The sequence below is a fragment of the Carassius auratus genome, chromosome 41 (assembly GCF_003368295.1).
Source record: "Carassius auratus strain Wakin chromosome 41, ASM336829v1, whole genome shotgun sequence".
Taxonomy (NCBI): Eukaryota; Metazoa; Chordata; class Actinopteri; order Cypriniformes; family Cyprinidae; genus Carassius; species Carassius auratus.
In genome coordinates, this window is record NC_039283.1 from 278,573 (window position 1) to 301,321 (window position 22,749).

General features: G+C 39.2%; 1 protein-coding gene and 1 long non-coding RNA gene across 2 annotated transcripts; both read right to left on the reverse strand.

Annotated features, from left to right (window-relative positions):
* Nucleotides 1-3,189: 3,189 nt before the first annotated feature.
* Nucleotides 3,190-20,416, reverse strand: LOC113059470 (microtubule-actin cross-linking factor 1-like). Its single transcript, XM_026228001.1, has 36 exons — nucleotides 20,319-20,416; nucleotides 20,042-20,201; nucleotides 19,704-19,751; nucleotides 19,512-19,615; nucleotides 19,283-19,421; nucleotides 19,075-19,182; nucleotides 18,772-18,990; nucleotides 18,355-18,474; nucleotides 17,146-17,377; nucleotides 16,806-17,032; nucleotides 16,427-16,549; nucleotides 16,224-16,325; nucleotides 15,355-15,456; nucleotides 15,104-15,268; nucleotides 14,873-15,028; nucleotides 14,169-14,366; nucleotides 13,631-13,759; nucleotides 13,360-13,530; nucleotides 11,761-11,916; nucleotides 11,470-11,676; nucleotides 11,266-11,385; nucleotides 10,933-11,102; nucleotides 10,700-10,859; nucleotides 9,688-9,882; nucleotides 8,917-9,042; nucleotides 8,683-8,826; nucleotides 8,188-8,376; nucleotides 7,138-7,252; nucleotides 6,897-7,063; nucleotides 6,642-6,804; nucleotides 5,866-6,020; nucleotides 5,712-5,786; nucleotides 5,167-5,284; nucleotides 4,783-4,949; nucleotides 4,561-4,672; nucleotides 3,190-4,062 (listed from the first exon to the last, which is right to left on the reverse strand). Exons 1-36 carry the CDS (start codon nucleotides 20,414-20,416, stop codon nucleotides 4,037-4,039), a joined length of 5,166 nt encoding a protein of 1,721 aa, XP_026083786.1. The 3' UTR covers nucleotides 3,190-4,036.
* A 1,316-nt stretch (nucleotides 20,417-21,732) lies between these two features.
* Nucleotides 21,733-22,327, reverse strand: LOC113059611 (uncharacterized). The gene is made up of 3 exons (XR_003278104.1): nucleotides 22,095-22,327; nucleotides 21,876-21,932; nucleotides 21,733-21,797 (listed from the first exon to the last, which is right to left on the reverse strand). It is a non-coding gene; the product is annotated as an uncharacterized LOC113059611 (long non-coding RNA).
* Nucleotides 22,328-22,749: the final 422 nt, after the last annotated feature.

A 22,749-nucleotide genomic window follows, 5' to 3' on the forward strand; every position in this document is an offset into this window, starting at 1 on the left:
AAGTTGTCCAAAAGACGACCATTGACACCTTGCACAAGGAGGGAAAGACACAAAAGGTCATTGCAAAAGAGGCTGTGTGTTCACAGAGCTCTGTGTCCAAGCACATTAATAGAGAGGTGAAGGGAAGGAAAAGAAAAGATGTGGAAGAAAAATGTGTACAAGCAATAGGGATAACTGCACCCTAGAGAGGGTTGTGAAACAAAACCATTCAAAAATGTGGGGAAGATACACAAAGAGTGGACTGCAGCTGGAGCCAGTGCTTCAAGAACCACTACACACAGACGTGTGCAAGACATGTGTTTCAGCTTCGTATTCCCTGTGTCAAGACACTCTTGAACAACAGAGAGTGTCAGAAACATCTCGCTTCAAAAAGAACTGGACTGCTGCTGAGTGGTCCACAGTTATGTTCTCTGATGAAAATAAATTTAGAATTTCCTTTGGATATCAGGGTCCCAGAGTCTGGAGGAAGAGAGGAGAGGCACACAATCCACGTTGCTTGGGGTCCAGTGTAAAGTTTCTACAGTCAGTGATGGTTTGGGGTGTCATGTCATCTGCTGGTGTTGGTACACTGTGTTTTCTGAGGTCAAAGGTCACAGTCATATACCAGGAAGTTTTAGAGCACTTCATGCTTCCTGCTGCTGACCAACTTTATGGAGATGCAGATTTCATTTTCCAACCGGACTTGGCACCTGCAAAAAGTACCAAAACTACCAGTACCTGGTTTAAGGACCATGGTATCCCTTATTGTGAAGAGGAAGATGTGATATGCCAGACCCAAGAATGCAGAAGAGCTGAAGGCCACTATCAGAGCAACCTGGGCTCTCATAACACCTGAGCAGTGCCACAGACTGATCGACTCCATGCCACGCCGCATTGCTGCAGTAATTCAGACACAAGGAGCCCCAACTAAGTATTGAGTGCTGCACATGCTCATATTTTTCATTTTCATACTTTTCAGTTGGCCAAGATTTCTAAAAATCCTTTCTTTGTGTTGGTCTTAAGTAATATTCTAATTTCCTGAGATACTGAATTTGGGATTTACTTTAGTTGTCATCGAAACTTAGTTGTTATAATCATCAAAATGTGTGTGTGTGTGTGTGTGTTTGTGTGTGTGTGTTTCTTTTTACCTTACAATTTCACTTGGTTTTCTTTCTTTTTTATTTATTTAAATTGAACTAAAATCAGTGTATTCATGTACTTAATCAAATTCCTGTTTGCTCCTCTTTCTGCCAAATGATTTGTCATAGTATTTGTTGTCCCTCATCATAAGAAAAGAAATGTAATCTGTTAAGTTTAAGCAGATTTCCTTTAACATCAAAACACAACATTAAATGTGTAAATCTAAATATGGCACAAACAGTTGTGAAAAACCAATATGGAAAACTCCTTATTACCACAGTACATCAGCCTGGGTCTTTTCTTAGCACTGAATTTTGCAAAAATGCACAGTTTATAGACCATTTTATACACAACTTTCTATGAAACATTTTATTTTAACAGATTTATAATTACAAGTAATGTTATGATTAGTGTAATTCCACAACTAAAAGTAAATCAGCACTGATCTCAAATTTATGTAACCTTATTTTACAAAATCAGAAATGTACAGTAAACAAGCAATAATGCTACTGAACATACCATTATTTACAGCATCAGAGATTTACAGTACAATAACAGCAGGTGCATATTAGAAGACGATCTCTTTCCAGAAATGGATTATATAAACCAGCATTTATAAGATGATGAATAATCACAGAATTTTGAGTTTTTGACAGTCAAATGGATTTTGCATATATAATCAATCACTGCCAGATATTATTATTTCTTGCAAGTCCATTGAGAATAAATGTGTCATATTTTTGGCCAAATGTTTTATTAATATTCCTTCATTTGAAGATTCTCAGATGAAACAGAGTAGAGCAAAGCAAAAAGCTAAAGCAAAGTATGCCTGCTAAGCAATCCTGAACCCTCCAAACCCATTTCAACTCAAAATTAAGAGAACTGAACCGCATATGCACAAAATTAAAAGACACACATATTTGATATGTACTGTAATTCGAATCAAATGCTACATTCTTAACAACCTGGTACAATGGTACAAGAATTCAACTCCAAACATTCACAAGTAGGTTTAAGGCAAACAAAAAAAATCTATGTTGCTTTGTTTGGCTAAAATAAAAGTCAAAAATCACAGCTGGAGCATCTGTGATGAGTATAATTCAGCTAATCTCATTGAGACCTACACTTTCAAATCCTCAAAGGAAGTTATTACAACCGGTGGCATGATTGTTCAAAATCAAATAAGAAACAAACAACAACAACAAACAAAAAATATTCTATTGATAAATGTCTGTATACTGGAAATTACACTAATATGCATTTTACAAACACTGAGGTGTAAAAATTAGAGAGACATACAGCAAACGCAATGCTAAAATGCTAAAGAACATCTCTAAACAGACTCAAAGTATTTAAAGACCTCATGTTCTTGTTTGTCCAAGTCATGTTGGAATGATTGTATTTACACCATCATGAAGTTATAATTATCAGGATTTTCTTAAGCTCCAACTTCTAGTGTTTATCAAAGAATCATGGCAGATAGTTTTTTTACGATTAAGCTATAATAAGACTATTGACAGTACAGTTAAACGTGACTCTGCTTACATTTGATTGCAGTTTCCAGATGAAATGAACAGTAAACGCTAAAAACTTTTGTTCCTTTTCACACAGAATTTGCATGTTGTCTTGCGCAACACTCTGTTATCAATACAGAATAATTTTACCATGGTGGATTACATGTAAATGAATGCATTTTGTCATTTGCATCGCATAATCAGCTCAGTATGTGTGGCATTTTTGACGCAGTAAACTTGCTCAGTAGCACACCTGGTAAAGTTATTAGAAAGCTAAAATGGCATGCTTGCTTCAGCAAATGTGTTTTTATCACACATTTCCTTTTGTAAACAATACAGGTTAGATTTGACAGATGAAAAGTCAGAATATTTTACCAACAACCAGTGTAATGAAACATTGCCACGGTCACATTTAACTGTTTTGGAGACATTAGATCATGCCGTTTAGCATCAGACACCAGACCTTTTAATTCAGAACTGCCATGAAATGTGCTTTAACCAACACAAGGTCATTTTGCAACCATTGTGTATCCATAAGCACATTTTCTTTACTTCATTTTTTTTTTTTTTACATGACACTGTGCTGTTAAATAAATCTGAATCTGCAATGAGGAACAACTATAAACTAGCTTATACCAACTCTTGTAGACATGTCATGTAAAAATGTACCTGGAACAATTGTATTTCTGGTTTTGCTTTTTGCTATTTGCTATTTACACATTTCAGGAAATGTAAGCAAAGTCATGTATTTCTGGGGCTCATTTACCACCGTTAACCAGTATTTATTATTTGCTAACAGTGACATGTTGCTGGTATATATCATGTGGTCTTTAAATTCATAATCTAGACCCTGAAATATTCTAGAACTTCAGACCTGAGGATATAATAGCCACACTTACACAAAACATTAACATGGACCCCAAAAGCTCTGCGTATCATAAAGCCTAAACCATCAGACAGCAGTATTTTGGTTTGTATTTTGCATCACTATCTGTGTCGTGAAACTGATACAAAGGCAGTGGAGGACACAGGGTCAGATTGAACATTTGTCCCTGCATCAGGCAACTACAGAAAATAAAGAGAGCTGTGCATATACATGTATACTGTGTAAAGCACTACATAAGCTATTGCTCTTTGATACTACAGGCGTCGTGCTGCTCAAACCCATGCGAAACATTCCAGCGCTCTCTCGTTACACACAAAGCAAGGAGTCCGTTTTGTAAAAACAAAGTCTGTGAAGGTAAAAAGTCAATGCTATGCTATGAAACGGATGGTGTAACACACCTCAGAGCACTAGTGACCAGCTGTGTCCACTGATCTGAGGTCTGCTCGAGTGGTTTCTGTCCATCCAGCGGATCAGGATCGTCTGCCTGGTTGAGCTCATAGTACGGGACAAGATGTGTTCATGTTGGTGGTCTTTCTACCGCTTCTGAAGAAAACAAATCACAAAATCACTCAATGTGCTAATAATCTACTGCGACTTGGCCCAAGTCCTCTTAAAATTAACATGTGAAACTAGGACTCAGGTCAAAATAAAACACAATGATCTTGCTTTTCACTACACTAATATTTAAAATTACGGAGCCCTGCACATGACATGCAGGACAAAAAAAAATATTTGTTTTGTTTCCAAAACAGTTTTTAACATTGATAATGATAATAAATCATCATATCAGAGTGATTTCTGAAGATCATGTGACACTGAACACTGGAGGAATGATGCTGAAAATACAGCGGAGCATCACAGAAATAAATAACATTTCACCGTATAGTAAAAAAAAAAACAGCAATATTTCAAAATGTTACTGTATTTTTGATTCAGTACTGTACACGATATTTAGGATATCTAGATATTTATAGATATTTTTTAGGCGAAAACCAGACACTTTATGGTAAATGCAGACTTAGGCAGAGCTGTGTGTTTAACCTGTAGGTGAAGGAGAGTCGATGTCGGCAGAGAAATGCTCGCTCCCTAAAGCTGCGATAGAGCTCCTGGGTCGAATGCACCTCTCACCAGAGAAACTTCTGCGTAGCAATGCCTATGTCAGAATTACTTTATTAAAATCAGTCTGAGCAGTGACTCACAGGTACAATAAACAGCATGTATGTACTGTATGAATATGGTTTAGTGAGCGGTTAGCTGCTGTACCTTGCGTGTCAGTGGGCTGCTGGGAGCCGAAGCGCTGCTGTATAAACTCAGACTGGAGCTGGATCTGCTGACGGTCAGGCCTTTAGCACTGCCTCTGCGGCCCGACGCCTCGAACCCGTCCGGAGACAGATACTTCGCCTTTATCTTCAGGTTTGTGCGTCCCTTTACTGTGTGTGATGCATAACAGTCTTTACTCACAGCACAAGACCTAAAATGCATCCTTGCGGAATAAGTTTTATTAGTAAGCAAGAATTAGGAGGGAAAAATTGTAGGCAACAAATCTAAAGTGTGACCCGTTAGATAATATTACACAGAAAATAGCGAAAGTTTGTCCTCTGATTTCACCTACAATAAGCAGATTTGGAATAAGTGGGAGATATTGACCTCTGCAGGGGTCATTCTTCACTAGAAACTCATCTAATGCCGTCCATCCACCGCCGACTCGAACCATCAGAGTGCTTCTGAGAACACGAACCATCCGCAACTGCTGAGAGTCGCCAAACTGGTGAAGATCACAGACATAGCATCAGGCGTGCAGACTAGTCATGGATATATATATATATATACACCTGGTATCAACATCTGACCTGAGCATTCGGACGGCACTAAGTCTGTGTGTATACTCCATTCAGTCCTGGGCTGTGTTTCTTTAAAGCATTGTGAGATAAGTTGATCTTAGGGACCACTGGTGACTTGTATAGTGTACTTAGGCTTAGAAACACTTCTGGGAAACATAGCCCTGGTTTGTTTAGCATTCACAAGAACCAGATATGCTTGTACTGTACATTCTGTCCTTTTTACGGTCGAATCTTGTGACATCATGTCCTGTTTTTGGTTCTTTTAGTCCGTGTTGCATTGATATATCAGTCCAGGTGTTAATATCAGGTATAGACAGCATTATTTGTACTGAAAAACAGATTTCCACTCACCCTGTAGCGATTTGAGCTAACTTGCTCCACTAGAAATCTCTTTGGACAGTTGCACTGAGAGACCTGACGACTCACCTGCAGAAGTCAGGTTTCTGTTAGTCGTCTTACAGGAATACTCAGTGAAGAAAGATTATAGAAACAGAGCTACACACACCTCCTCATTGATTTGGTCTGCATCTACCGGCTTTCTGTAAGGGTCTCGGCTTGGATGGAGGGCACTCACAAATTCATAGTAGTCAATGAATCCATCGGCGTTAACATCAAATATGTTAGCAACCGCAGTCATTTCCAGAGAGTTGGTGGGAAACTCTGTACATATGCAAAGTCAAATATTGCAAACAGTTACATAATATGCTCACCTGACAAGGCAATATGAAATATTCACATATGTAAATTATCTGGGTGGATGAAGATATGCTTAGAACATATATTAAATTATTTACATATATTAGTTATATATATATATGTGCTCATATTTATATAGTATTATCTGATGCAACTACCTATGTCAGCAATATATATATATTTTATATGTGTGTGTGTGTGTGTGTGTGCAACTCTATTAAAACAACATATATATAAAAAAATATAAAAGTATAAATATATATATACATACACACATATATTTACAGTATATACACATACAGATAGATGTATGTAAATACATGTCTATTTTTTATATTTATTCATAATATCTACATGTATGGACTGGATTTAGGACGGACATAAAAAATCTTAAAATATATCACATGTATATATTACATATATTTTATTTATACACTTGAAATTGTTCTGATTTCTAATACTTTTCATGTATGTTTTTAATTCATATGACAATTTCATAAATGGAAATGTAAAGCATGTACACATATTTTTGGATATGGGTATTCACCCAAACAACTTGATGCAAAAAATCATTTTAATGCTCACTAGAGGCCAGCACGCTGTCGATGAACTCCTTGTGAGTGATCCGGCCATCCTGATCTCGATCAATGCTACGGAAAACATCCAGTATCCGGGATTTGAGGTGACTTATCCACTGCATGTATCTTCTCCGCCAGATGTTGAAGTCAAAATTAGCAAACTCCTCCAGCTGCATGAGTTAAAGAGACCGTTCATAGAAAATCACATGGACTCAAACACAGATGTATTATTTTATCAAAGTTACAGCGCAGTTTTGATCACCTGTTTCAGCCTCTGCAGATGTTCCTCTAGTCTGCTCTGTCTGCCGTGGGCCAGGAGCCAGAGTTTCCTCCATTGACTCAGCAGCTGACACATCACAGGTGTCTGAGGGTCCAGCTTCTCCAGTGGAAGAGGAACAGATGGCGGGGGCTTCGCTGTGCCTCTCCTCTCTATGAGTGAATACAGTCCACAGAGATTACAGCTGAAGACATGCACGCAGTACTCACACAGATTCTTTACTCACTTGCTGGTGTCTTGCGACTGGGAGAAACCTGCTGCTTGGGAACCAGCTTGTGTTTACAGGATTGTGTGGCGTTTTCGATTTCTGGTAGCTTCCCTTTCATCTCATCCATGAAATCCTTAAAAAGAAATCAGTAACATTTCTTGACCTTGAACCTTCAGCATGGTTTTGTTTTTTAGTGGCGGATCTGCTCTGATATTTTTTTTATTGTGGGTTTGTACGTGTCTATGTTTTCATATTTTCAACTTTCTTTTAAAAAAAATGTCTATATAGTTTTTATTTCTATTTATTTCAGTTTTAGGTTATGTTATTTTATTAAGTTAAGCTAAATGTAAATGAGAAGTGAGCCTTAGGCAACTGGCTGAAATTAAACAAGTTATTTTATTTTAGTTAACATTTATTTTATTTCAAGTAACAAAACTGCAAAACTGGTGTTTTAGTTTAACTAATGATGTACATATGCATCTGATGGATTTTTTGTATTTTTATTTTTTATTTTGGATTAGTATTACTTCACATATTTTTGTTTGAGACCCAGAACAAAACAGGAAACATAATAATAATAATAATAATAATAATAATAATAATAATAATAATAATAATAATAATAATAATAATTGTCAGGACCTTCGGGATGAAAACTGATGTTGATTTGGCTGATTTTATAAAGGGTTTTGAAGTTGATACACAGGTGTCAAACCTTATCAAAACTGTAATTTTTAAATGAAGCTCTTCCTTCTGTCAGGATAAAGTACCAACATTTTATTTACAGTTTTGTTTTTCTTAAAGGGACAGTTCACTCCAAAATGAAACTTCTGTCATCATTAGTGCTCTCAAAGATTAATCGCATCCAAAGTAAAAGATTTTGTTTAAATAATATATGTGTACTATGTATATATAAATGCACATGCATGCATTTATATACAGTATTTAAAATATGTTATGTTTATATATTAACAAGATTTATTTCTAATATAAATTATATTAATATAAATATATACACATAAATACATGCAAGTATTTTCAAAATACAGTTTGTATTTCTGTGTTTACCGTGTGTTGTGTGATGAGATCAGCGGTGAGCTCGAGGTCCTCAGGCAGCGGCTCCTGCTCCTTCAGACCGAGAGTCTCTTCAGCGGAGGAGATCCAGTTCAGTAATCGCTGGATCTCTTCTCTCTCTGCCTCGAGAGCAGACAGCGTGCTCTGGATCCTCGCGGCCTGCTGCTTCGCCCACGTCTCGACCTGAACCATGAAATCACACACATAACACATGCACATCATTTAGCAGTTGATTTGTCTGCTCCTGATGTTCCTGCTATCTCACTAAGACATGTTATTGGAGATATAGAGTGACAACTGATATTTATCTGATGTGCTGTTATAAACATCATATTGATTTATGTGACAAGATTTTTATTTTTGTTTCAGTTTTACAGTTTTTTCAATTATCATGCCTTTATAGAAAAACGAATGAGACTTCCAGAACCCAATGGTTTTGCCCAATCACAACTGTCAACAGATTTGAACTAATTAATATCTAGTAATCACCTCTTCATAGCGAGTGTTTGTGATGCTGGTCCATGATCTGATGGTGATGACGGAGTCTGGATGGCAGGAGGACAGGATCTCCTCTCCCAGTCTCTGAATGTTCTCCAGCGCCGTCTGCTGAGCGTTCAAGGAGCTCATCGACTCCTGCAGATCACAAAGAGAGCGTTGTGAAACTCAGATGATACTGTACAACTCTCTGGACTGGACTATTAAATGAGTCCATGTCCACCGTACCTGGTGACAGGTAAGAAATGCCAGAAGAGCCTGCTCCTCCTCAGGCAGCACTCCGTACTTCAGGACCCTCTCAACATCCGAAAGATGATCCAGGAACGAGTGAACCATCCCATCGAACTCCTCCGCCTGAGAACGAATGTGTTGGAATATGTACATTCATCACCATTAAGAATTTTTTTTTTTGTATTATCATACTTTGTATTTTAATTCTTTTTTATTTTAATTTAAGTTAAATCTAGTACTTTTTTGTCATTTTTATTAGTTTAGCTTTTTTGAATGTTTATTTTTGTTTTGAGTTTTAGTTATTTAAGTACTTAAACTAACAGACTTAGACATTTTGGGAATATCAAATATGTCTGAATGTACTGTACAATGTGAATGTGTATGGTATAAATAATGTACAGTGACTTTTCAGAATTTTTTCCTGTAGTGTGCAATATGTTGGGATTATCAAATATATCTTAATGTACCTTGAATGTATATTTTAGCCATTTTTTTTTTTGTTTTTCCATTTTAAAATATCTTTTTGTTTTGATTTCAGTTTTAGTAATTAGTCAGTTATACAATAATAATACAAATAAAAAAACGTACTGAAAAACCTTTATAACTTACTGAATATTCAGTCGTATTGATGTTAACAGTAACAACACTACAGAACTTTGAATGTTATGTAAGTGCTTGGGATTGAAGTGTCAGCTAAATGCATAGATGTAAGTATAAATGTTAGTGACTGAAGGTGAAGCTGTGATCATCAGGTGTGTGTGCTGGCACCTGCTGCAGCGCGGCTTCTAGTCGAGTCTGTCTGGACACAGAGAGTTTACACACAGCCTCCCAGCGTCTCTCCAGCTCCTCCATCTGCTCCTGCAGCCGGTGTGCATCGGCCGTGCTGCTCCGCGTCAGATCCCGGACCGAGCGCTTCAGTGTGCGGATACAGCCGGCATGCTTCCCGAGCTCCCGCTGGAACACCTGCGCATCAGAGCATCACCTACAGCAGACTATAGACTAAAATACAACACACTGACTTCATGGGAGACCCGTGCTGGCAACATGAGTCGGAATGTGCACCGGCCAATGTTGAGCGACAAAAATAAAACGTGAAAAATTAAGATTTTGGTCAGATTTGAGTTTTTCAATTTTTTTTTTTATTAATTTGTAAATCACTTGTCTAGTGATTAAGATGCTACAAATAGCACATGATTATCCTTATTTGTCTTTGTATTAGATGTAAAATGAAAAAAGTAATGCACTAGGTCTATTTGTTTCTTTCTTGTATTTGTTCTACTGTTGTTGTTCTTTTGCATTAAACAATAAAAGAAAAGAGTGACTCACTTGCTGCTCTTGACTGAACTGCTTTTGTAGTTTTAATAATCAATTTATTTGTTTTTTTATTTTTATTGCAATTTATTAATGAACACATTGTTGATTTCTTTTGATTATTTATTTTTCTTACGTGAATGCTTGTTTCATTATTACATTTGTTCTTATTGCATCTGTTCTTATTTATAACAACAGAGATCAAATATAAAATAGCTGTATTATGATTATTAATATAGTAATGATTATTAAGAAAAGAACTGGAGGAAAAGATGCAATGTTGCTAAGTGATTTTGCTTTCAGAAAACTTTAACTTGATTTTTCTTCACTGATTTTTCTTCACTGACTCCAAACAGGTTTTGCTAAGTTATTCTGTGTCCAATTCCAACAACTCATATGTAATTTGAAAGGCCTTTTAATGGAGAATGTAAAATAAAAAGAACTCATTTTAATCTGAGACGTGCTGTACCTTGTGCGTGTCCATCAGATTGTTGACCAGCTCTTTTTCCCCGCAGACAGGCACATCTTCAGCCAGCTGTGGCTCGGCTCTGTACAGCCAGTCATTAAGAGCCTGCAGAGCGTCAGTGAATCTGCCTGAAAACAGCAGAGCCTCTTCCAGCTTGTGCTGCCTTGGGACAGAAGAGCAGCGTTCAGAGCTCAGAAACAGACTCACAGCACACTACACAGCTCCGGTCGGCTCACCTCTCGCTGGATTTACCGCTGATGGTGTCCCACGAGTCTCTGAGCTCAGACAGCATGTTCTCCAGGTGCTGCGTGTCTTCAGGACTCTGGGCTTTCTCCTGCAGCGAGCGGCCACTCTTCAGACAGGCCTCGTACATCGGCCGCTTCGAGCGGAGCAGCTTCTGGAACTCCTGAAAATATACAAATCCACCTTATGACTGGACTGACTGCTTCTGTGGGGAAATTTACAGTGTGGTTTATACACACATTTTTACTTTACTGTTTTTTTTTTTTTACAGCAAGTTGTGACAGGTGCAGCAGACCATCGTTGCTGAGTCCTGAGATGTGACGTACCTTCTGTTCAGTGAGCTGTTGTTTGATCTCTTCCTGCGACACAGAGATCTCTTTGTGTGTGTCCAGCGTCTGCTCAACCTCCGTCACCCAGTCCACCAGCAAGTGCCATGATTCACTGAACTGTGGAGGTCAAAAGCACAGAAGTTTAGTATTTGCCGAATGTTTCTTTCTGTCAGTGTTGTAGTTCATATGAGAAGTCGATACCTGTTTAGCATGTCTTCTGACGTCCTCGAGTGTTTTCCCCCGGTCTGTGGTGTGCTGGAGGAGTTTCTTGTATCGGTCCTGAACGGTCATGATCAGGTTCTGCACCACATCACAGTCTTCCTTCCTGCTGAGCTCCGACAGACGTGTGGCAGCGGTCTCCACGCTCGTCTTCCTCTCTCCGTAAGACTGCACCTCACCTACCAGCACCTAGAGACAGCACGACTGGATCACACAGACACTCACAGCATCACACACACACACACACACACACACACACACAGACGCACGTACCCTGTGCTCCTGGAGCTGAGCGCAGACGGTGTCCAGGATGAAGCTGGGCACAGACAGAGTGTTTATGGTCTCCTCACACTTGGCCATTTTGGTCAGCAGGTCCTGGACATTACTGTTAAACTCCTTGGCCAGACCAAGTCCCTCTGTTAACTTTGCCTAAAAAATCAGGGATATAATAGTTGACTAAACTAAAACGGTACTTAGAATAAACTGTTACTTTAACCTGTTAAATGTCACCCCGTCCCGTATACGGGACGCCGACGTTGACTATACTATATTACAATCAAATCTAATCTAATCTTGACAAACTATATATCGTTGGAAAGGTCTAAGACTCCCAAATATATATTATACAAATATGTTTTGTTAAAAAATATGTAGGAAAAGTAATAGATGAATTTATGAAAAGAGTGCACCCTCAGAAATCTACATTACAAAAGGAGCTTTGACCTTTGTTTAAAAAAAATACTCCCTCGTTGCCTTTTTCTCGATCACATTTTAGAAATCATCAGAAGTTATCTATCACTTGAAAACATAAAATCTCAAAATTCATCCTTTAAAACCCATTTTAAAATCAGACATTGCATTACCATGTAAATGGTACATCAAAATCATGTTACAAAATGTTTTCAGTCATTAATTATAAAAATTTAGGTTTGTATCATGCACATATATGTCTATCTTCAAAAACGTGAGTGACAGTTTACAGGTTAAATACAAAAAATAAATCTAACTGTAATAAAACTAAAATAAAACATACAACGCACATTCAATACTTCAATAAATGTTGCACACCATTTACAAGCAATTCCATATCATAACATAAAATTATTTTTAAAACACTGATGGAAAAGTATTTTGTTTCTTTGAGATTAGCCATTCTAGATACTTCGGTTACATTTTACAACAAGGTTCCATTTGTTAATAGTAGATAACTTCATTAGTTATCATCAACTAACAATGAAAAACATTTCTAAAGCATTTATTCATCTCAATAAATGTTAATGTCAACATTTATTCATATTTTATTCAAATCAAAAGTGATACATTTTAATATTATTTATTCGCGCTGGCATGGACTAACAATAAACAGCTGTATTTTAACTAAAACTAAAGGAACTAATGTTAACAAATATGTATCAATTCTGTAACAAATGTATTGCTCATTGTAGTTTATGTTATTTAATGTGTCAGTTAATGTTCACTAATGAGGCCTTACTTTTAAGTGCTATCCTAATTTTTAAATTGGTCACACTTTAGTTTGGGGTCCAATTCTATCACATTCTATTACGACCTTTGCCTCCTAATTAGTTGCTTATTAATAGTCACTAAGGTAGTTGTTAAGTTTAGGTATGGGGTTTTTACGATTCAGGGATCTAAAATTTGTTCATGTTGAATAAGGCATTTATATGTGCTTTATAAGTACCAATAAACACTCAATATGCTAGTAATACGCATGCTAATAAGCAAAATAGTGAGAATTGGTTCCTAAACCAAACTATATATATGTAATATGTATCAAATCTTTTTAAAATTAAATTCTCAAAGCTTTATGTGATCTGTAGATGGCTATAATTATGCAGAAAATGCTGTCATCACCTTTCTTTCTTGCATTTTCGCGTAGACAGCGCTCCACTTCTGCTCCAGCATGCATAAGCTATGCTCCGTGCTGGAGCCCCGGGCCACTTCACGGCCCTCCAGCATCCTGAGGATCGCTTTGCGCACATTTGTGTAAGTGTGCATTTTAGAATCCATCTCATTACACAACTCCTGCGACACAAGATACAGAAATCAGACTTCAGTGTTTTATAAACACAGTTTGCAAGGTTAACACTCCAAGTTCAGCGTGCAGCATTTAAGTGCTTATTACCAAATGAGCGCTCAGTCTCTCGCTGGCAGAGTCTGGCATTCCCCACACCGTCTTACTGGACGACAGCCTCAGGTCTGTGTGTTCCAGCCACTGCAGGAGATCCTGGACCTCCATGCTCACATCCTGAACCTGCAATACAGTTATAAGGGCTGAGTTTAGGATACACACTCACACTTAAGGAATACGCTTCTATTGCATTCTATTGCAAAACTATTTGATTTTTAATTTCATGACCAATTTAATTAATTAAATTATTAATTAATCATTCAATGCAACTGGTAAACAATTCAACAGACTAACTTAAAATAATCTACTCAAAAGTGTAACAATGTGAGGAAAAATCCTCCTTCTTATTAACATCTCATTATGCACAGGTTCTGTACTTAATTTTGGAACGAACTGGTCGTTGATCTGAGCTTATGCACCTCAGTTTTGAATTGAACATTGCCAAAATAATCTACAATGCTTTTTTCACTCAAAACTGGACTGTGTCTTTTTTTCAAACCAGGAATTCTGATTAGCTGGTGTTTGTGGTCACCTGACTGAGGTTATTTTCCAGCTCTAGCTGTCTGCGCTCTGTCTCACAGCGCACAAATTCCCAGCGTTCGTTCAGCTGTTCCAGACGAGTCTGCAGGACATGTGAACTGTCTCCTGCCCCAGACTCCATCAGGTTTCTGCCGGCCAGGTTCAGAGAGTCTACCGTGTGCACATGGGACATCACATCGTTCCGCAGAACCTAAAGGAACACAAAAACACGTAGTAACTAGTAAACAGTACAGACTGTGTAGGATACAGTAAGCAGTATCTGGAGTGAACATGATTTCACCAGGTACAACATTCTAATCTAACAATCTGATGAGTGATTCATTTAAAGGAAATGTGAGTTTCAGGCTTACAGCCAGGGTTACTTGTTTTTTGTTTTTTTCTTGGATATATGAATGTTAAGGAAACATGAAAACATTATGGGAATGGGAACATTTAAAAAAAAATGCTAGAACATCCAACTAAAACATTTCTGGAAATGAACTGTTGTTCAACGTTGAGAGAACATTGCCAGAACGTTAGGTTCTTACATTCTAACACCCCTTGGTTGGGATACAGTAGATCTGTGCAGCATTCAGTAAGCAGTACATAGTGTTTCACTCGATATGAGCAAAAATCACTGCAAAAGTGCGGACACAACATTGGCAAGAACGTGCATATAAAAACATACCAATGATAACACGGAGTTTGTGTTTGTACCTTGTGCTTGGCTAGCTCTATCTCACAGGTCTGCAGGTCAATGCTGATTGGCTGAGAGGCCTGCAGAAGGTCAGCTGTGTGGAAGAGCCAGGCGTGCAGCTCATCGAGAGTGTTCTGGAACTGACCCAAGCCCAGCAGTGCACACTCCAACTGGTGCTGCACGAAAACACTCTCGTTGAAGTACTATTATGAAAAACAGTATTTTTCTTTGAGATTTAGCTGTGATTTTACCTGTCTACTGACAGTCTCTGACTCCAGATCGTCCCATCGCTGACGGAAGTCACTCAGTGGAGAGATGGACCCAGGCCGCTCAGTGCCCGGGGAGAGGCGACACACAAAGCGATGGTTTAGACTCTCAATCTCGATCTTCTTCTGATAGAGCTCTCGCTTATATTCCTGAAAGAAGAGGTGATGGAATCACCACTAATTTGTTTGTGACACAGTTTTCAGTTTCTCAAGGTAAGTTGTAAGTGTGGACTAACCTTCAGGTCACATAGCTGCTCTTTAACTGATCCCAGGTCAGATCCCACTGAGAAACCTTCGGTGGATTTCAGCTCTGCAGACTTCAGCCACTCAAAGAGACCCTTCAATAGAAGGTCACATTTGTAAACGTGCTTTTGTAGTGTTCTCTTGACCCACTCTACAGTGTATGAATATTTATAAAGGCACATTGTCGATTTCCTCCATTGTTTCATGAAGTCAGTCCAACCAAGAAGAGAATTCACTGGAATATGCAGACTTTAACCCAAATTCTCAATGGGTAGCTTTGGTCTCTCTAGACGGGCATCCAAAAGTCCTGCCAATTGGCCAAAAATTGGCCAGTCTTTTAAAGTCTCATCACTACAACCACATGGAGGCATGAATATTGAAATACTACAATGAATCTGAATATTGAAATAATACAACTGTAGAAAGAGACCTACCACCACTGGATGAGACAAGATTGAAAAAGTAATGAACTCACTATTCTTTGGGATTGTGTTTTGAAGTGTTGTACAGTAAGTACTAATTTCATTAGGTAGGGTGACCATAAGCATTTATTTTCTATGTTGTTTTCATACTTGCTGAAGGTAATGACTGAAAAGTAGCTTGACCAATAGCATGTAGGCATTGTACACAATCGACCAATCGTAGCGTACGAGAAGGTGGGATCAACAGAGAGCGGTCAAAGCAATGCAAATATGCATACATAAAGTTTATGAGGACAATAGAGAGAACATCAAATAAAGGAAAATAAAGCCAAAACCAGGACATTTTAGAAATCCTGGCCAGGACATGTCCAATCTGAAAAAAAAGAAAAAATGACTTTGAAATGAAAGGAATTGAAACTTGTTCTTTGCGGCTTACTCACCTGCATACTGTCCTGATAATGGAGAGCCATTCGCAAACATTCCTCTAACTTACGGTTGCACTCTGTCCAGATCTTACTGAGATTGTTCCATGTTCCATAAAGCTGCAGAAAGAGACAGCTGGACAGTGAGATGTGAACAAATGACCACATGATACACAACAGTCTCTGTGAGGATTAGTCTCATTTCAGTTTCAAATACAAACCTCATCCAAACTTTTGGTGACCTCTGGCTTGTCTGTGTCACCACATGCTGACATGAGTTCCATTCCCAGAATTCCCAGTGTGTCCAGGTCACCTTGTAGAGAATCAATGTCCTCCCTGAGTGTCTGAGAAGGAAGGATAAGAGAGTTTGGATGGTTCAAAAATTTCAGGATGCAATGAGGAAATATTCTTAAATAACCCTGCTGAATGTACAAAACCAGGTAATGAGCATATGTTCTGTTAAAAACATGTGATGTATATTAAAAGTAAAACTAGTAATATTACATTGGTCCAGCTAGACCAGCACTAAACCAGCAAGGGCCAGCCTGGAATAGGAAAGAGCAGAGTAACATTGAGTGCAGTATCATTTTTGTAGCCTACCTGCATGCTCTCTAGGCTCTGTCGGATGGTCTCTGAATCTGATCGATTGGAGTTGAGGTCCAGAACAGCTTGCTGGGCATCATTCAGGCCAGATGTCATGTCACTCACATCATTCCAGAACCTGACCGCTAGATCCAGGAGATTGAGAAGCCACTTCTCCCTCTCCTGAGCTTGTCTTTGAGCCTCCTCCCAGCGGCTCGTTAGACTGCAAACCCGCTCTTGGATAGCTGAAATTACCAAGATCATCATAGACAGACCATGCTTATGAAATAATAATCTTTATGAGATGTTTTAGCATATAAAGCTGTATGTGCCAGAAGATAATTCATGTTTGATGTACCCGAGCCAATAGAACTATCCGCGAGAGCCCCTGTGTTGGACAGGAGCTCCTGAGCCTGTGTCCTCACACTACTGAGGTCCAGATCCATTTTGGAGAGCTCAGACAATGTGTGCTTGTTGTCCTGTAGCTGCTCCTGAATTCGTGGGGTGAGGCCTTGAAGAGCCATTGAGGCCTGCAGGTGACTACACAGCCGCTCCAGTCTTTCTCCAATCAGAGTCATCCTCTCATTCAGCTGGCAAGGACATAGAGAGTTTCAGGAGTGAGCTAGCATTTATGCAGCTAAAATGTGACAGTGTTGTCTTTTTATTGCCACTTTAACAAATTAAAACATATGGCTACTTTGAAAATGGGTTATATCAGTGTATTGCATCATGGGTTGCATTCCTTTAGCTCAACTGAGCGTGACGTTAGCACGCCGAGTTCATGGGTTTCAGTCCCCGGAACGGTATAAACTGATATACTGTAAGTTATGAAAAAGCTTTTAATAACAGGTTATTTTTTTAATCCTTCTTAAAGTGGTCAGTACACTAGTCCCAGCATCTAAAATGACATTTTGGGGCATTCATCAAAAGTACAGTAGGTCCCCTCTATGGAGGTTTGACATTTTAAGAACGTTTGATTTATAACTACAAACCATGTTAAACCAACTACCATAAGAAGCCAATTTAGCTGGATTCTCCAGTATGTTTTATGGAAAAAAAGTCTTTTCTGTCTTGTAAAATATTGCTGAGGCGGCAGAGTTCAAGAAGTCAAAATTAGCCTTTATTGCAAGAAGACAATAAATCTGAGATCTGCAGAACATCTGACTCACTCACAGCTCACCCTTTCATACAGTTTCAACCAATGATCTTATTGCAGGTGTTCTCCTCCCAATACTCCCTAACTCTTCACCGTATTAACTGGTCTCTTGTTCTCTTGTAAGGGTGGCATACTGCCAACCAGCATATGTCAAAATCATATAACAAAGTGTCTATTTGGTGTATTTGCCTCATAATTTTTATCCAAAGAACACGTTGAAGGCCATGTGGCCCACAAGAGGAACATAGTATCACTGCAGATGCCATCCACAAGCAACTTCAGCCAAAATCCCATTCTTTCCCGTGTGACTTCTCACATTGGCTTTTACAGCATTCAAACTACTTCTCCAATTGTTTTCTATAGGATAAATAAAATATGATCATATAAACCAGGAATCTACATGTGTGTCACCTGTGTATAGCGGGGCAGAGACTCCTCCAGTACTCCAGCAGCTTCTCGAACCCTGTCTCTGATGGACAGGTGCTGGTCTTCAGTGTCCCTAGCTTTCTGGCAGAAACTCCTGTCCCTGAGCTGTATTCAGGTCTGATAGACGCCGGGCCAGCATGATCAGTCGTGCTATCAGTGGCTTATGCTCTGCTGTGGATTCCCTGATTCTCTGTTTGGAAGTTATGCAGAAACATGATCAAACATTGATCTTTGTATTGCTTTGTCTGAAACAACTAATGATTACCAATGTGTTTCCAATGTGAAATGCCCAATGCGAAAAGACAATGTGTTTGAACTTGAACTTGTACTATAGCAAATGCGAGCCCAAACACGAGCATTTGTTGTTAATATCTTGCTCTGAAGAAGTAAGTTGTTTAGTACCTGTAAGAGGTCCTGTTGTTCTCTGAAAGCCTCATAGCTGATGGTGTTCAGGGTAAACTGGCCAATAAGGGCTTTGGTTTCCTGCAACCATGGTAAAACCTCAGCATAGCCCTCTGAGAACTGAGACAAGAGCGACTGAGCATGTTCCAGTTGAAGCAAGACTTGGGAATTAGTGGCAGTAGTGACTCGATACTGCTCCTGTAAGGTGTCTATGGAAGACTTCAGAGGGGAAAAGACAGTAGTATTATGTTGGTTCTTATGTCAAAATATTATAAAAGGTATTAAGGATGAATATTAGCTTACCAGGAGTCTCAGTGTCTCCCCATCCCCAGTGTACATCTGCAGGAGTTCCAATATCTTCACCATTTTCTCAATGTTAAACTTGTGCTGCAGAATCTCTACAGCAAGTATCTAAGGTAAAAACAGACATTCTATGGGTTATTTTAAGAATTTTACAGAAATTCTAGCTTATTGCACAGATAACATCATTGTGAACGTGCAAAAAACTAACTTTCTGCTCATTGAACTTGGCTGCGATGATGTCTGGTTCCAGATTAATGGCTCTGAGCTCCTCCAGTGCCAGTGAGGTGTCTTTAAACCAAGCCAACTCTTTCTCAACAGCCTGTTCCAGCTGATTAAATGCAAACAGGCTGATATGTAAGTAGGCATTTAGCGCAGTATTTATCCAAAGTGACTTACAGTACACTTTCTAGAAACCTGAGGTATCCACTGTCTCTTACCTTCTGCCTCTCAGAAGAACACAAGACTGCGTCCCAGATTGGCTCTTGGCAGCAGGAGCAAGCAGCTCTCTCTCGATTCGACCAAGCCACATGTGGAGGTCTTCCTGACTGGAGGTACATCGACTAGATGCCTCCAAAGCCAGTTCCAGCCTTGCAGGACATCAGCACTACCCAGACTCATCCACTGAGTACCGGATACGCAGACTGTCCACCTGCTCCTGCACCAGCTGGGTTTCCTCCCTTTAGATTAGCATGTGAAAGATAGAAACATGTTTGAAACATGTCCTTGTGGGCACTGTGCATGGTTCCGTGTACACAATGACACAAAATGGGAAAAAACACCACCTGAAATCTTTTCCATGAGCTCACGAGCACATTGCTGGAGTTTCCCCAGGTCGACACTCTTAGCTTTTATCTCTTCCATTACTGCCTATAAGGTGACAGAGAGAGACACTTTGATTCCACACTGAAATCTTGTAGTATACAAATTATTAATGGTTAAACAAAATATTTTCTAATGTTTTGCTGACCTTGGGCTTGTCCTGTGGCTTCCTGCAGATGGAGCATCCCTCTTTCTGCAGAGCGAGCTCAGCTAATTCCTGATCCACAGATATCAGCCATTGCTGAAGTCTATCTGTCATCTCCTGGAATAGCTGAGCTCTTGGCAGAATGTCCTCCAGAGTCCTGTGTCTGTTAAAACAGAATTAATTGTTAAAACACAACGTGGGTCTTCCTGGACCTTAATATGGACCAATGTGTCAAACAGACTGACCTGCTGTTGGCGCCCTGAAGTTAGAGCCTCCCCACTTGAGCTTGAGCTGTGCAAGCTGCACTTTGGGCTTTTCACTGTCATTTTCCTGAAGCTGTTCTGCCAGGTGTGGACCCTCCTGCATCATGGTCTCCATACTGGCTCTCTGTCCTCTACGAGGCGCTGTAAGAGCTGCAGGACAAGAAAATTATTATTTTTATTATGCTGAAGAAATGTATTATGCTTCCACCAAGGAAAGTGGTTCTCAATCCTGGGATGTGTCTCGTTATAGGAATGAATGAAAATCGCTGTAAGCTGAATCACACCTGTCACAAAAAGTCAGGGTCTTCTCTTATAAAATGGAATTTTTTTGGTGTTAACTCCAAAATAGTTCAATCCAAAAGTATTGCTAGTGTAAAGATGTTGATGATTAGCCAATAGGCTGTGGATTCCTTAAATGAGGAGCTGTTTTCCTCTAAAAAGCTGTTTATTCCCAGACAAGCAGTTTCGGCCCAGAACCGGCCCACATCTGGCCACGTGAAATCCATGCAAATGTACTTTCCATTTCACAAAGTGCATTTAGGCCCAATTAATTGCATTTGACAGATGAGTTGGAAAGTGATTTATACCATTTTAATTATTTATATATTTATAGTGCTTATACATTTTATGAGCACGTGCGTTTCCTGGATCAGACCCATAGCGCATCATAACACAATGCTCTACCAATTGAGCTTACACGAAACATAAATTATGATGCAAATGATGCATTAATAAGAAAGTGTGCTGTTGCCAATAGGAGCACAAATTTAGTAGATGCTCTGATGGGTCATATTTCAAGGAAGCGACAACATGTTGGAGTACATGTTGGGAATTGCCCTTCCTAGTACAGTTTTGTAGAACACCCCCTTTTGCATCTTCAAAGATGCTTTGTATTAAGAAGCAAACAGAGATATTGCTCCTTCTGAGAATTTACAAGCTTTATAATGCACCTTGTTCTATCTTTGTGTTACTTAAGCCAAATACTTGTATCATGTGTCAGAGGATCATTGTGGGCATTCAGGTATGCTTTACCTTACTCACTAAGCTAACAAAGATCTCAAAAGATCTCAAAAAGGTGAATTACCTGTTCCCCACCCATTCCCATATCATACACAAAGGCATTGAAAGCTTATTATATGCATGAACTTACTCAGTATGCTTCCCAGTTCAGAAAAGTTTAAGAATGGGATTAGAAATTACATGAGAAGGTTTTAAAATTGGGTAGCCTTTTTAATCAACAGGTTATGTAAATATGAATCTTTTAGTTTATTGTTTGTTTGTTTATATAGGCAACAACTTAACCATTTTAAAGGTTTGTAACATACCTTCTGTTCTTGCAGCTGTGCTTTCACCACTTTAAACTCTGAGGATGGGTGGTTTTTGATTGGCTGCCAGCTCCTCAATCTCGCAGACCCACGTCAGCAGCATTCCAGATTTTGCTGGAATTTCAACGGATCCCTGAACTCATCTTTCAGAGTCACAACACTTCTGCCATCCTTAAGAGAATCCAGACAATATGCTGTAATGTTTTCATAAAGGAAGTGCAGGGTTAAGGAGAGATCAGTATACAGTACCTTCCATTGATCTAGACTTGATTCCTGGTCTGAACTCGATTGACCATCACTCTGCACCTGAGAATCAGAACAATTTTATTCAATTGGAAACTGAACAAATTTGTGAAACTTTGTTGATACAATGACTTAAAAATCAGTTAAATGAAAATGGTAAATGATGGTATATAAAAAATAGGAATAAAAAAACCTGTAAAATAAATGAAAATGAAATTGAATAACCTCTGCAAGTTCCCCAGCAGCTCCAGTAAGGACTCTAACAGTTCTAGTAACAATAGGGTCACCTCCTTTCCCTGAAGAAGGATACTCTGTCACCTCTACAATCTCTGTAACAATCGTCTCTGTCACCTCTGTGACTTCAGTGACCTCTCGAGTGTTCAGAGGCTTCCAGGACCAGGGACTTCCAGAATCCCTTCTCTGCAGGCTGCCTCTCCTGTCCACGGACCCATACTGACTCAGGGGGACCTTCTATACTCCGGAATATTACTCCTTCTGGGCAAAGAATCATTTTGTGGTGTTTTTACCGGGGATGGAGTGCTTCGCCAGGCATTGTCCAGAGTGCTGGTCGTGGTGACAGTAGGGGCTGGGGAACTCCTCTGCTTTTCCGGTGTTGGAGTTTGCCGAAGAACCTCTTCCACGTCCTCTTTCCTTGTTTCTTCTCTAGGAGGCTCTGGGAGCGACCATTCTCTCCGTTGCTGGTAGCACCCTTTCAAGACGCTCTCCTCTGACTTGACTTGTTTGGACTTTTGTCCCAAACAGCTAGGTCTGCTAATTAGGTTACCATGATTCTTCAGTCTACGGGATATTGGATCCCTGTGCCATACATACAGGTGTCATCTAAACTACCTACAACACAAGGAAAGTCAAAGTGAGAAGA